The sequence below is a fragment of the Macaca fascicularis genome, chromosome 3 (assembly GCF_037993035.2).
Source record: "Macaca fascicularis isolate 582-1 chromosome 3, T2T-MFA8v1.1".
Taxonomy (NCBI): domain Eukaryota; kingdom Metazoa; phylum Chordata; class Mammalia; order Primates; family Cercopithecidae; genus Macaca; species Macaca fascicularis.
In genome coordinates, this window is record NC_088377.1 from 85,336,670 (window position 1) to 85,352,329 (window position 15,660).

The 15,660-nt window shown below is 47.2% G+C and overlaps 1 protein-coding gene across 22 annotated transcripts in view; it reads right to left on the reverse strand.

Moving 5' to 3' along the window:
* The window catches only part of CCM2 (CCM2 scaffold protein), a 74,936-nt gene extending 66,812 nt beyond the window's left edge, over positions 1-8,124 (reverse strand). For all 22 annotated transcript variants that reach the window (XM_074035086.1, XM_005549657.5, XM_015447460.4 and 19 more), the window contains exon 1: positions 7,962-8,124. In XM_074035086.1, the coding sequence (XP_073891187.1) occupies positions 7,962-7,991 (30 nt within the window). In that variant the 5' untranslated portion in view covers positions 7,992-8,124. The remainder of the gene's footprint in view (positions 1-7,961) is intronic.
* Between the last annotated feature and the right edge of the window lie 7,536 nt (positions 8,125-15,660).

The window sequence follows — 15,660 nt, forward strand, 5'->3', positions numbered from 1 at the left end:
AGCCGGGCCTGGTGGCAGGCACCTGTAGTCCCGGCTACTCAGGAGGCTGAGGCGGGAGAATGGCATGGACCCGGGAGGCGGAGCTTGCAGTAAGCTGAGATCACACCACTGCACTCCAGCCTGGGCGACAGAGTGAGACTCCATCTCAAAAAAAAAAAAGAGTAACGGTAACACCATGGGTTTAGGCTGACTAGTCTTCTCACTTTCAGAAAAGTGAAAAACTTCCTTGGGTTACAAGACACACCACGCTAAGCTACAAACAAAAGTCTAAATTCCATGTTCCTATTATGCTTATTAAAGGGGATCACTTTCATTATACATACATCTAATGCCTATAATCAAATGCCCTAATTCTTAACATAGTCCAAGCAAAAAATTGTTACTGTTTGGGCACACTTGGGAGAAAAAAAAGTCACATTTTTGGCACAACACAAGGCTAAGGAAAAAATTTCCTATTTCTACAAACAAAAAACCCTAGTGGTTCCATTGACAAATCCAAATGTAAACTCCCTCATACCTGTAGAATCACTTGAAGAGCAGTTGCTGTTCTTGATTGAGAGATAAGGAAGCCAAGGAGTGCAGAGTGCGCTAACAAAGATCCACTGTTCACAAGGACACAGCGATGCATGCAGAGGACATGGCTGGGCTCACTGCTCCCGCCACAGATCCCAGAGCACAAAGCCTGTCCCAGGTGAAATGAATGACATCCCTGACTGTGCCAGCTCCCAAAATACCATACATGTTCTCCCAACCACAAAGAGTGTGCTGTGATTTATGGTTTACATACAGCACGGTAAGGGTTGTCCTGTCACTCTGAGCAGCTCTTCTGTGGCCATGTTGACAGCGTAGACTTGGTCCTCAGAACTCACCCGAGACCGTAAGGCAGCCAGCAGGTGAGGCCAGAATGACCAGCAACATAAGGCTTGTTACTCTTTTGTCTTGATGAGTTACTACTGCACTTCTATCTACAAACTGAACTCTAGGGTTTGCTTCAAAATCACCTGATGCATTAGCCTTCTTGGGCTGCCAGGACTAAGTATTACAGACTTGAGTGGCTTCAATAATAGAAACTTACTCTCTTAGAGTCTAGATGCTGAAAGTCCAAGATCAAGGTAAATGCAGCGTGGTTTCTCCTGAGGTCTCTCCTTGGCTTGCAGATGGCTGCCTTCTCCATGAGTCCTCAAATGACCATTCCTCTATCTCTGTGTCCTAACATCTTCTTATAAGGACATCCATCAGATTGGATTAGGGCCCAATTACCTCATTTTATCTCAATCACCTCCTTAAAGACTCCATCTTCAGGCTGGGCATGGTGGCTTAAGCCTGTAATCCCAGCACTTTGGGAGGCCAAGGCAGGCTGATCAAGAGGTCAGGAGATCAAGACCATCCTGGCTAATACAGTGAAACCCCATCTCTACTAAAAATACAAAAAAATTAGCCGGGTGTGGTGGCGGGAGCCTGTAGTCCCAGCTACTTGGGAGGCTGAAGCAGGAGAATGGCGTGAACCTGGGAGGCGGAGCTTGCAGTGAGCCGAGATCGCGACACTGCACTCCAGCCTGGGCGACAGAGCAAGACTCCGTCTCAAAAAAGTAGACTCCATCTTCAAATACAGTCACATCCTGAGGTCCTGGAGGTAGGGGCTTCAGCACATGACTCTGAGGGGACACTATTCAGCCCACACGGGAAGGAGGCAGGGATGAGGAGAAGGTGCACATGAAACTGACTGCCCACACATGGGCCCAGGGCACTTTATTACATGATTTTTTTCTTTACATTTGCTTTTGAAGTTTCCATAAAGGTTTTCCTGATCACTCTTACCAAAGCCTGCTTCCACCATCTATCCCCAGGCTCCACTTCCCGCTCTGCGGCCACAGGCTCACCGTACACAGTTCAGTCTCGAGCATCTATGCCTGACACCGTTGGTGCTAATAAACAGTAGTTTAATGTACAAGTGAATGCATGATGTGGAACACCTCCAGTGGCTTCAAGTGCATACAGAACCAACACCCAACTCCCCAGCCCAAGGACCTCCCAGGACTGGGGGACCCTCTGCACCTCATCTCTGCTTCTGAACTGCAGGACACAGAGCCAGTCCCAATCTGTCTGGAAGTGGCTGCTGCCTGTCCCATGTCTCTTCTGACATCCTAGGTCTGCCCTTACTCTAATTTTAGGTGTAAGAGACCTACTTTCCAAAGTGCAATGTCCCTAACCTCTTCTCAGTGCATTAAGCACATAATAGGCAAGGCAGGATCAAGTTATCTCATTAAAAACTTGTATTGCCACCACTTAAACCAACAAGTAAATAGAGGATGATATAAATGTTCAATAGTTAGATTTATAGGACTTAATCATGACCATTTACTTACACTGCAAATTGACAACAAGGAGTGGGCGTTGCTGACGCAAATGAAGAAACTGGAAGATCAAGACTAAGTGTCCCAGTGGGGCAGACTGCAGACGCCCTTCTCATCTGCAGGGAAGCCCTTCACTGCAATAATATTGCTAAGAGAAATGTTTTGCTTTACACTATCTTCCTCTGAAAGAATGTTCAGAGCAGCCCTGGAAGGTTCTGATGTGCTTTCTGAATCTAAACTATGACAGAATCTGACAGTATGTTAAAAATTAATAAATATATACTATGTAAATGGTAACTCTTCAAGACAGAAGAGTAACCAGCCTCATGTTGCCGATCATTGTGGCCTCATCTACTGGCTGCCTTAGGTTCTCTGCTGAGCACCTCCTGCCTGGTTCTCCAGCCTCCCGACCCTGAGCTACCAAGTTGTCATCCAAGAATTACTGCAATAGCTACCCAAAAGGAAAGATAAAACAAAATATAGCAGCCCCAATTCATCTTCTGAACCCAAGTATGGCTTGTGACAGTTATAGAATAGGTTTAGTGGGTCACAACCACAAAAGCTTTTTTTTTTTTAAAAGACAGAGTCTTACTCTTGTAGCCCAGGCTGGAGTGCAATGGCGCGATCTCAGCTCACTGCAACCTCCACCTCCCAAGTTCAAGCGATTCTCCTGCCTCAGCCTCACTAGGATTACAGGTCCTGCCACCATGCTCAGCTAATTTTTGTATTTTTAGTAGAGATGGGGTTTCACCATGGCTGGTCTCAGACTCCTGACCTCAGGTGATCCACCCACCTCAACCTCCCAAAGTGCTGGGATTTCTGGCATGAGCCACTGCACCTGGCCAACCACCAGTTTTAATGGAAAGAAAAAAAAATAGAATTATAAAATCAGAGCATTTAAGTGTGGTTCCTTTAAACTTTCACTTCAGTTATACAGACACACACATTTGTGTCTGCATCGGGTCAGCATGGAGAAGGTATGGCTTCCTAGTGCCTACAGTGACCAAATTTTAAAAGGTATTGGTCCAATCCAAGCTTTCAGTTCCTCACAGACACTGGTCCAGCAGTGACTACAGCAGCTGATAGCTCAGGGCCTGTAACCTAGAGGATCTTTTCCTCTCCACGTTTTATTATGGAAATTCTCAAAAAAAAAAAATAAAAGTAGACAGAACAATGTATAACCACTACCAAAGCATTCAGCTATCCCCTTTGTTTCTTCTATTTTGAGTGAAGCAAATCCCAGAAATCATACTATTTCACCCACAAATATCTCAGTATACATGCCTATCAGATCAGAACTTAATATAATTATCACACCAAACAAAATCAATAATTCCTTATTATTTAATATCTAGTCCTACATTTCTAGGGAACTTTATAATTTTTTCTTTTTTTTTTCCTTGAGACAGGGTCTTGCTGTCACTCAGGCAGTGGCACAATCACAGCTCATTGCAGCCTCGACCTCCATGGCTCAAGCAATCTTCCCTTCTCAGCATCTCAAGTAGCTGGAACTACAGGCATGCAACGCCATGCTCAGCTGGTTTTCTTATTTTTTGTAGAGATAGGGTCTCACTAAGTAGTCCAGACTGATCTCAAACTCCTGGGCTTAAGCAATCCTCCCACCTCAGCCTCCCAAAGTGCTGAGATTATAGGCATAGCCACTGCACTCAGCCTATAACCTTTTTCTACCTTAAACAATGCAAGTAAATTAGATCAATGTAAAAATATTTAACTGTGTTCAGTTTGAAATCACAGCCACCTCCTGGTGGGGCAAGCAAAGACCAGAGGCAGCAGAGAAGCTGAGACTCACAACAAGGTTAAGGCCACAAGATGGTTTTTTGTTTGTTTGTTTGTTTTTGGAGACGGAGTCTCACTCTGTTGCCCAGGCTGGAGTGCAGTGGCATGATCTCAGCTCACTGCAACCTCCGCCTCCCAGGTTCAAGCGACTCTCCTGCCTCAGCCTCCTGAGTAGCTGGGATTATAGGCACATGCCACCATGCCTAGCTAATTTTCGTATTTTTAGTAGAGACAGGGTTTCACCATGTTGGCCAGGCTGGTCTCATACTCCTAGTGTCAAGTGATCCGCCTGCCTCGGCCTCCCAAAGTGTTAGGATTACCTACACCCAGCCCTGACAAGACAGCTTTTTTGGGCTGTGATCTGAGTATAAAAATCCACACAACCCAACTTAAGTGTATTCAAGTTTCTTTTTTTTTCTTTTTTTTTTTTTGAGACGGAGTCTTGCGCTGTGGCCCAGGCTGGAGTGCAGTGACCGGATCTCGGCTCACTGCAAGCTCCGCCTCCCGGGTTCACGCCATTCTCCTGCCTCAGCCTCCCGAGTAGCTGGGACTACAGGCGCCTGCCACTTCGCCCGGCTAGGTTTTTTTTTTGTATTTTTCAGTAGAGACGGGGTTTCACCGTGTTAGCCAGGATGGTCTCGATCTCCTGACCTCGTGATCCGCCCGTCTCGGCCTCCCAAAGTGCTGGGATTACAGGCTTGAGCCACCGCGCCCGGCCAAGTGTATTCAAGTTTCTAATAAAAAGGAATTACTGTGGGGTGCGGTGGCTCATGCCACCCAGCACTTTGGGAGGCCGAGGTGGATTACCTGAGTTCGGGAGTTTGAGACCAGCCTGACCAACATGGAGAAACCCCGTCTCTACTAAAATTACAAAAATTAGCTGGACATGGTGGCACATGCCTGTAATCCCAGCTACACGGGAGGCTGAGGCAGGAGAATCACTTGAACCTGGGAGGCGGAGGTTGCAGTGAGCCGAGATGGCACCAATGCACTCCAGCCTGGGCGACAAGGGCAAAACTCCATCTCAAAAAAAAAAAAATAAAGGAATTACAGAGTAGCGCCACAATGCACAGAACATGAGTCCATACTGTAGGTAGGAACCTTACTCTCCAAACCCCAAAACAGAACTTGTAGGCTAAAAAGTACTACTCTGTAGACATCAAGACAGAAGAGCAGCCCCAAGTCGTCACTTCGACTCCCCAGGCCCCACACCTTTAGTGGCCAGAGCACTTTTCTGTCAATGCACTCATTCCTTCAGATGGACCCATGAGTGATCTATCTCCCCATCAGCTCCTCAGGGCCACAAGCTCCTCCTGCATCCCCATCACCCAGTGAGTTTCATGGGACACAAGAGGGGCTCAACAGACATTTGTTAAATGAACCATGGCCCACTTGAGGAAACCCAGGTGTACAGTCATCATAACCACATGTGCTGAGGTGGCTTGAGAAAGGGCAGTGCCACACTGGGGCCAAGTTCCCATGAGACTCACTTCAGTCCATCGGTTCTCTGCCAACTCACTGATTCCTGTGTCCTGAGGAAAATGGGCCGAGGTAGAACAAGCCTGAATCACTGCTTGGCAAGACACCAAGACAAGTGTCTGAGACTAAAAAGAAAAAAAAAAAAAAAAAAAAAGGCCCACCTGGGCTCAGGTGATCCTCCTGCCTCAGCCTTCCAAGTAGCTGAGACTATAGGCGAGCACTGCTGCACCTGGCTAATTTCTGTATTTTTTGTATAGATGGGGTTTTGCCATGTTGCCCAGGCTGGTCTCAAACTCCTGAGCTAAAGTGATCCTGCCTCGGCCTCCCAAAGTGCTGGATTACAGGCATAGCCACTATATCCTGCCTAATTCTACATTTTTTGAAGGAGCTAACTTAGAAGAACTTAAATGTCCAAACTGTACTTTCATAAAACTATCGTCAGTACTTCTGCTACTTATGCCTGAATTTGTGTATAAGTTTAGAGCAATGCAATTTACCTTAACGAGAATGATTTAACTACCAGTTATTAAACTGGAGGTGATCTCACATTGAATGTGGGAGCTGAGCAGGAAGGTTCTGCCAGCTTGCAACTGGCAGAGTACACGAGGTAAAGTGTGTTAAGTCACGACCTGGAGAAGAATTCATGCCCCAAAGCTCCTTGTCTGGCTTGTCTACAGGAAACAAGCTAAGACAAGTGGTAGAATACAGAAAAAACACAAAACCCTTGGCTTAAGCAACTATATAACAATTGATTATCTCCTCTAGTGAGACAATGAAATTAAAAATTAACCTTCTTTATGCCTAAATTTTTTCATTACCCAACTGGAAAATTCTTAATAATTTTACTGTTTTTTCACTTATATCCCAAAAACTCAACAGTCTTACTGCTTCTCTCTCTTTCTCCCTATTGCTGGATGTTTCATGTTTCTACCAAAGCTGATACGCAGCTCTAGAAAAAAAAATCACTCAATTCCATCCGTGCCTATCACACACAGGTAGATGAGCCAGGTACTCCTTTAAGTGTTGCACAATGAGGTCATCAGTCCTCAGCGCGCTCTTGGATCCCGGCATTCCACAGAGAAGATGGCTTACTTTCCACAAAGCTCACCATCATCCACACTCGGGCATGATGGTCCCTGCTAAGCAGTCACCGGGTTAACACCTCTCCTTTCCAGCTGACTCCTTTTACACTGCTTGGCTCCTCCCTCTTCTGTGCGCAGCACCCATCTCTAGTCTAACCCCCGCTGGCTGAATCACTATCTTGAGCTATTTTCCAGCCTTAAAACATCTTTGTAGGTAACCGCAAATTATATTGCACCTAAATTAGACATGCATGGTGCTAACATGAAACAATGAGTTGAGAAAGTAGAGAACCAGCACCACAGGACTCCCTGAAGGCCACCTGGCTACATTCTATTTCATACAGGACTTTTAAATGGGGCACTCTGTCAAACAAGGCGGTGAGCAGCTGTCAATTAAAGGACACTGTCCTGCAGAGTACAGGGTAGTAAAATCATAGTCAGGACTTATAGAGGTCTGCTTTAAACTTGTGGATAAAAGTGCGCACACACACATCAAAAAGAAAATGATAGCCAAGACGTGAAGATTATAAAGCATTTATTTGAAAAAGATACATTTTATTAAAATCAATTTTCCACTTTAACGGTAGCTCAATCCACATCGTTTTTCCAGTCTTAAAATGTTTCTTTATCGACTATATACCCCTTCACTGTAATTAAAGACACATTTTGTAAAACTACATAAACTGGGGTTTGACTATGAACTACGTCCTCAACTATGTCCTAAACTGTGTCCTAAACATTGAACTATGCCCTAAATCCCACTGCCAAACGTAGCGTCACTAAAATCAATCAATGGTTTTAAATCTGACTGATAGTGAACAAGTGAGCTGGCCATAAAGTGAAGGCTACCCTTGATTTTACTGGATATCCAAAAACGAAGTCCAGTGAGCAGCAAACGTCTCCACGTTAACCACACAGCCCACTGGCTCCAGTTCCAGCCCTGGACAGCTTTCTGGCCCCTCGCCGGGCCCACTTCCTCTGCAGCCCCAGGTCCCGACACGCAGGGAAGGCCGTCTGGGGCCGAGGTCGGGGCGAGCCGCTGCCCGGGCTGGAGGAAAGGCGCGGCGCTTCCTGTCCGCCCGGCCGCGAAAGCCCACCTGACCATTGTCCGGGGTCTCGCCCTGCCCCGCCCCGCCAGCGGGCCCACTACCCCCGCCCGGGCCCCGAGGAATACCCGCTCACCCCATCCTGGCCCCCCAACCCAGCCGCCCGCCGACCACAGCAGCAGGACGCCCCCGCGCACGCTCACCTTCTTGCCCTTCTTGCCCTCCTCTTCCATATCGCCGCGTGCGGCTCCCGCGGCCCGCCCGGCCCGCCCCGGGAGCCCCGCCGCCAGCGGCCGCTACATGCTCGTCCCGGGCCCGCCGCCCCCGCGCTCCCGGCGCCGCCCGCCAGCCGGGCCCGAAGTCTCCGCCCCGGCCGCGCCCCGCACCCGCACTTCCGGGCCCGAGAGAGCCGGCCCACCCCCCGCCCCGCCCAGGCCCCACCCTCCCCAGCGCAGGCCCCGCCCACGGTTGTCGCTCATCGGCACTTTCAGGCCCAAGGGAATGGGACCCGCGGCGATCAGACCCCGCCCCTTCACGGAGAACAGGGCCCGTTGGCCCAGCTGACGGCAAGAGCACCGCCCACAGGCTGAAGATCCTGCCCCTTCAGGACGGCCGAGAACGCGCCTGCCTTGCCCCACCCCCAGCCTGCCCCGCGTCCTTCAGGACAGCTGTAAACGCTCCTACCCCAACCTCGCCTCTGCACAGTCGCGAGAACGCACCTGTCCAGCCCCCAGTTCGCCCCGCCCACTCAGCGCGCGCGGGAGCGCGCGCGGGAGCAGCTCCAACTTTTTCAATTTGCCGCCATCTTTACGGCGGCCGACTTCCCAACCTCCCTCGCGTCCAGGGAGGCGGAGCTTAGGTCTCTGAAAAGGGGACGGGGGCCGGCGGGAGGGGACGCGGCCAGCAGATGGCGAAGGAGGGGCGCAAGGAGGTGGCCCCTCTTAAGGGGCGGGGCGTCCCGCCGAGAGTCTGGGTGCGGTGCGGTTTTCCTTTTTCTTGTGTCCCACTTTATTCCCTGGGCCACAGGGAATCCGTTTTCTAATACTTCTCTGTTCTAAAGTCTGCCTGCCTTAGACAAACACATTTGGAAAATAAAAATGCAACTACAAGGATGTGCAGACCCTATCAGAATAAAATCGTAGAACCTTGTCAGTCATCTGGTATAATTTCCACATTTTCCAGATGACGTCCGGGGAATGAGGTGATTCGCCCAAAAGCACACTGCAAATTGGAGTCACCAGCAGGTCTGCTATTTTGCCACTAAACCCATCTGCCAGTAAGAACTTTGTAGCACAGCTAGAATGTAAACTGTTAACAAAAGGAACCAGTATTCGTTCCCTTTGATTTTTTTTTTCCGTTTGATTCGTTTCCTTTTGATTTTTTTTCTAATTTTTTGAGACAGTTTCACTCTGTCGCCCAGGCTGGAGTGCAGTGGTGAGATCTCGGCTCACTGCAACCTCTGCCTCCTGGGTTCAAGCGATTCTCCTGCCTCAGCCTCCCGAGTAGCTGGGATTACAGGTGCCCGCCACAATGCCCGGCTAATTTTTTTTGTATTTTTAGTACAGACGGGGTTTCTCTGTGTTGGCCAGTCTGGTCTCAAACTCCTGACCTCGTGATCCGCCCACCTCGGCCTCCCAGAGTGCTGGGATTACAGGCATGAGCCACGCGCCCGGCCTCAACTGATTTTTTTTTAAGTATTGGATATTGTACCATTTGTCAGTGTATTGTCTCGTAGCTCGACATTCACTTCTCCCATCCTGCTCTGAGAATATGGAGCTGCGCCCTTTAAGCATTCCTCCTTTGCCGAAGACAAAATCTTAAGATCATCAGTAGGCCAGGCGCGATGGCTCACGCCTATTAATTCCAGCACTTTGGGAAGCTGAAGCAGGCGGATCACTTGAGGAGTTCGAGACCAGCCAGGCCAACATGGTGAAACACCGTCTCTACTAAAAATACAAAAATTAGCTGGGCGTGGTCGTGCGCGCCTGTAATCCCAGCTACTCCAGAGTCTGAGGCAGGAGAATCGCTTGAGCCCAGGAAGCGGAGGTTGCGGTGAGCTGAGATCTCACCACTGCACTCCAGCCTGGGCAACAGAGTGATATTCTGTCTCAAAAACAAAGAAAGAAAGATTTGTAGGAGCATTGTGACCCAATCAAGGACAAAGAAGTTTCACAACCCCCCTCGGGCCCTCACTGTTGCCCAGTTGTCCATAATCATTGGACAATTCATGACTTCAACCTGCTCCCTCTTCACCCTCCCCCTAACACAAAAGGAGCCTGAAATTCATATTAACTTAAAATGGGTCTTAGGCCATTACTCCCCCATGTTCTCAGTTCACTGGCTCTCCAAAATAAACATCGCTTTCCTTCTCTCTTGTCTTTGGCTGTTGTGTGGCAAACTGTATGAGCTTTGGACTTGATGAGTTCTGCCCCTCATCTCTGGAAGCTGAGGGACAGAACTGCACAAGAACAAAGATTGCTTTACTATGCAGATAAGTCCCCTGTCAGGTAATCTCTTGGAGCTGTCCTCAGAATAGATAATAGTCAATGACAACTCCCAGTCTCTTGGTTGATCTTTCCTGGTTATGCGATGAGATTCCTAGAGAGAGGTTTTTAAGACAATTACATTTCTTTTTTTCTTTTTTTTTTTTTTCTTTTCTTTTTTTTTTTTTTTTTTGAGACAGGGTCTCACTCTGTTGCCCTGGGTGGAGTGCATTTTTTTGTAGAGACAAGGTTTTGCCACGTTGCACGTTGCCTGGGTGGGGACAATTGCATTTGTTTTGGAAAGAAGCTTTCCTAGTCAGATAAGGAAATTCCAGAGAGGCTTATTTCTGAGATCTTCCATTTTTAAGGCATTCAGCATGCCAAAGTGCCATATTTTGGAGAATCACTTAATCATTTTCAGCGCTCTAAGGTCTGTGTCCCAGCCCTGGGGGTGTGGGAGTGGTGTTATTTATCTCAGCTTTATCTCAGCCCTCAAGATAGTAGCTGCTCCTTATCTCTACTATTCTTCTTGGGTTTTTTTTTTGAGGGGGGGTTAAGACAGGGTCTCGCTCTGTCACCCAGGCTGGAGTGTGGTGGTATGATCTCAGCTTACTACAGCCTCAACCTTACGGGCTTGGATGATCCTCCCACCTCAACCTCCCAAGTAACTAGGACTACAGATATGTGCCACCACATTTTTTGTGTTTCTGATAGAGACTAATTTTTGTATTTTTGATAGAGACTGGGTCTTGCCATGTTGCCAAGGCTGGTCTCGAATTCCTAGGCTCAAGCAATCCCCTTACCTCAGCCTCCCAAAGTGCTCAGATTACAGGCCACCGTGCCTGGTCTATTCTTGTCTCCTCTAATTCCTTGTTACTCCAATCCGCTTGTATACCTAATAATTCCTTTTTTTTTTTTTTCTTTTTTTTTGAGACGGAGTCTCCCTCTGTCGCTCAGGCTGGAGTGCAGTAGAGCCATCTTGGCTCACTGCAACCTCCGCCATCCAAGTGTTACACGTGTCCGTGTGAAGGGACCACCAAACAGGCTTTGTGTGAGCAACATGGCTGTTTATTTCACCTCGGTGCAGGTGGACTGAGTCCGAAAAGAGAGTCAGCAAGGGTGGTGGGATTACCATGAGTTCTTACAGGTTTTGGGATAGGCGGTGGAGTTAGAAGCAATGTTTTGGGGGCAGGGGGTGGATCTTACAAAGTACATTATCAAGGGTGGGGAGAATTACAAAGAAACTTCTTAAGGGTGGGGGAGATTATAAAGAACATTGATCAGTTAGGTTGGGGCAGAAACAAATCACAAAGGTGGAATGTCATCAGTTAAGCTATTTTCACTTCTGTGGATCTTCAGTTGCTTCAGGCCATCTGGATATATACGTGCAGGTCACTGGGGATATGATGGCTTAGCTTGGGCTCAGAGGCCTAACAACAGGTTCAAGTGATTCTCCTGCCTCAGCCTCCCAAGTAGATGGGATTACAGGCACGTGCCACCACACCTGGCTAATTTTTGTATTTTTAGTAGAGATGGGGTTTCACCATGTTGCCCAGGTTAGTCTCCAACTCCTGACCTCAAGTGACCTGCCTGCCTCAGCCTCCCAAAGTGCAGGGACACATGTGAGCCACCGTGCCCAACCCCTAATAATTCTTTTTCCCCCAAGACAGAGTCTTGCTCTGTCACCCAGGCTGGAGTGCAGTGGTGCGATCTCAGCTCACTGCAACCTCCGGTCCGGGTTCAAGCAAATCTCCTGCCTCAGCCTCCCGAGTAGTTGGGATTACAGCTGCCCACCACCACGCCCAGCCAATTTTTGTGTTTTTAGTAGAGACAGGGTTTCACCACGTTGGCCAGGCTGGTCTCGAACTCCCAATTTCATGATCTGCCCACCTCAGCCTCCCCAAGTGCTAGTATTACAGGTGTGAGCCACCACGTCTGGCCTAATAATTCTTTATATTAAACTTTTCTTTACTGTGTTTCTGTCTCCTGACTGGGCCTATTTTATACTGATACAAAAGAAATACTTGGTCTCTAGACTTCTCCAAAGGCATGAGTATTCCTTTCTCTGCAAGATGAAGCAGAGATAGTGGAAACACCCTTTCAATCTGCCTTCTGCAATAATCCAGCTTGCCACATTTACACACGAAAATGATGTGGTGCATCTGGTTGTCATTATTCTCCCACCATTCACAGAACAAGGACCTAATATTTAAAGTCTTCCACAGTCTTCCACAAATGCATATTTACCACTCCATAATACAGTAAACAACACGACTAAAACTTCACTTAGCCTAACTCTGGATGTGCTGACTTCCTCAGGCTGTTCTTATCCATCAGAATACCTTTGCCCTGTATTTGCATACACGGGTTCATGCTTCAAGTAAAAATCTACCGGCTAATGATCAGATGGTGATAACTGGGAATAAGGACAATAAAATGAGAAAAGCAAAAATGCTGCTAATTCGGAGCTTGCTATAACAAGGGAATCAGTCACCATCATTTGTATTTGGATGAGACTCAACGTCAGGCAGAGCACTGGGTAAGCTTTATAGTGAAAAAAGGGAAGCCTCCAGGGATGTCCTCATTTGAGGCTGTTGGCCTGGGGAAGCAAGAAGCAGGGCATCCCAAGTGATTGGTTAGGGGCACATATTTGTCTTTCTCTGGTTGGTCCTAAGTTGGAAGCAGGGCCGAAAACTAGGAAAGCTGCCAGTTATTTTTTTTATTGACAAATGATTTTTTGTTTCTTTTGTATTTTTAGAGACAAGGTTTCACTCTGTCCTTCAGGCTAGAGTGCAGTGATGCAGTCATGGCTCACTGAAGCCTCAACCTCTTGGGCTCAAGCAATCCTCCCACCTCAGCCTCCCAAGTAGCTGGGACTACAAGCACACATCACCAAGCCTAGCTAATTTTAGTATATTTTTGTTGAGACAAGGTCACACTATGTTGCCCAGGCTGGTCTCAAACTCCTAGGCTCAAGCGATCCTCCCTCCTCGGCCTCCCAACATGCTGGAATTATAAGCATGAGCCATTGCACCCAGCTAACACATAATAATTGTATATATTTATGAGGTACATGTGATTTTTGTGTGTGTGTGTGAGATGGACTCTCACTGTCACCCAGGCTGGAGTGCAGTGGCACAATTTCAGCTCACTGCAACCTCTGCCTCCCAGGTTCAAGCAATTCTCCTGCCTCAGCTTCCCAAGTAGCTGGAATTACAGGCATGCACCACCACACCAGGCAAATTTTTTTTGTTTGTTTTTTTGAGATGGAGTCTTACTCTGTTGTCCAGGCTGTAGTGCAGTGGCACAGTCTCAACTCACTGCAACATCCACCCCCCGGTTTCAAGCGATTCTCCTGCCTCTGGAGTAGCTGGAATTACAGGCGCCCACTACCACGCCCAGCTAATTTGTGTATTTTTAGTAGAGACAGGGTTTCACCATGTTGCCCAGGCTGGTCTTGAACTCCTGGCCTCATGTGATCTGCCCAACTCAGCCTCCCAAACTGCTGGGATTACAGGCATGAGCCACTGCACCTGGCCAAAATGCATGTGATATTTTGATACATGCATATGATGTGTAATAATAAAATCAGGGTATTTAGGATATTCGTCACCTGAACACTTATTTCTTTGTGTTGGGGACATTTCAAATCTCAGCTATTTTGAAATATACCATACATTGTTGTTAACTATAGTCACCTTATTCTGCTATGGAACATTAGAATTTAGGCTGGGTGCAGTGGCTCAAACCTGTAATCCTAGCACTTGGAGAGGCTAAGCTGGGAAGATCACTTGAACCCAGGAGTTGGAGACCAGCCTGGGCAATACAGTGAGATCCTGTTTCTACAAAAAATACAACAATTAGCTGGGCATAGTGGTGTGTACCTGTGGTCCCAGCTACTCAGGGGGCTGAAGTAGGGTCCTTGAGCCCAGGAGGTCGAGGCTGCAGTGAGCTGTCATTGCACCACTGCACTCCAGCCTGGGCAACAAACAAGATCTGTCTCACACACACATACCACACATTAGAAATTATTCCTTCTATTTAGCTGTATGTTTGTGCACACTGACCAACCTCTCTTCAGCCCCCTACTTTCCGCCAACACACACCCTTCCCAGCCTCTGGTGTCGACCATCCCAGTCTCCATCTCAGTGAGATGAACAGTTGTTTAGTTCCCACATATGAGTGAGTAAATGCAATACTTGTCTTTGTTTTTTTGTCTTAAAAAAAATTTATGGGGATGAGGTCACTATGTTGCCCAGGCTGGTCTCCAACTCCTAAGTTCAAGCCATCCTCCCACCTCAGCCTCCCAAGTATTGGGATTACAGGCTTACATAATGACCTCTAGCTCTATTTGTCGCTGCAAATGACATTTTCATTTTTTTTTCTATGGCCAAATAGTATTCTATTGTGTATATATACTAACTTTTTTTTTGACATGGGGCCTTACTCTGTCACCCAGGCTGGAGTGCAGTGGTATGCCAACTGCTCACTGCAGCCTTGATCTCACAGACTCAAGAGATCCTCCCACCTCAGCCTCCCCAGTAGCTGGAACCACAGGTGCCTGCTATCACACCTGGCTATTTTTTTTTACTTTTTGTAGAGATGAGGTCTCTATGTTGCCCAGGCTGGTCTCAATCCTCATGCCTCAGCCTCCCGAAGTGCTGGGATTATAGGCTTGAGCCACCATGCCCAGCCTTATTTTCTGTCTTTTGTTTATTTATTATTTTTTTTTTTTAGAAACAGGGTTTCCCTCTGTTACCCAGGCTGGAGTGCAGTGGTGTGATCATAGCTCACTGCAGCCTTGAACTCCTGGGCTCAATGGATCCTCCCACCTCAGCCTCCTAAGTAGCTGGGACTGCAGGTGCGCCACCATGCTCAACTCTTTATTTTTTGCCTTTTTGATAATAGCCATTCTAAATGCGGTGAAATAGTATCTCATTGTGGTTTTGATTTGCATTTCCCTGATGATTATGATATTGAGTATTTTTTTATATATACCTGTTGGTCATTTGTACATCTTCTTTTGAGAAATGTCTATACAGATTCTTCGTCCACTTTTTCATGGAATTATTTGTGGTTTTTTGCTGTCAAGTTGTTTGAGTTCCTTGTATATTCTGGATATTAGTCCCTTGCCAAATAAATAGTTTGCAAACATTTTCTCCCATTCTACAGGTTGTCTTTTCACTCAGTTGATTGTTTCCATTGCTGTGCAGAAGTTTTTTAGTTTCACTTAATATAGTCCCATTTGTCTATTTTTGGTTTTGTTGCCTATGCTTTTGAAATTTTAGCCATAAAATCTTTGCCTGGATCAATGTCTTGAAGCATTTCCCCTATGTTTTCTTCTAGTAGTTTTGTAGTTTCAGGTTTTATGTTTAAGTCTTTAATCCATTTTGAGTTGATTTTTGTACCTGGTGAGAGA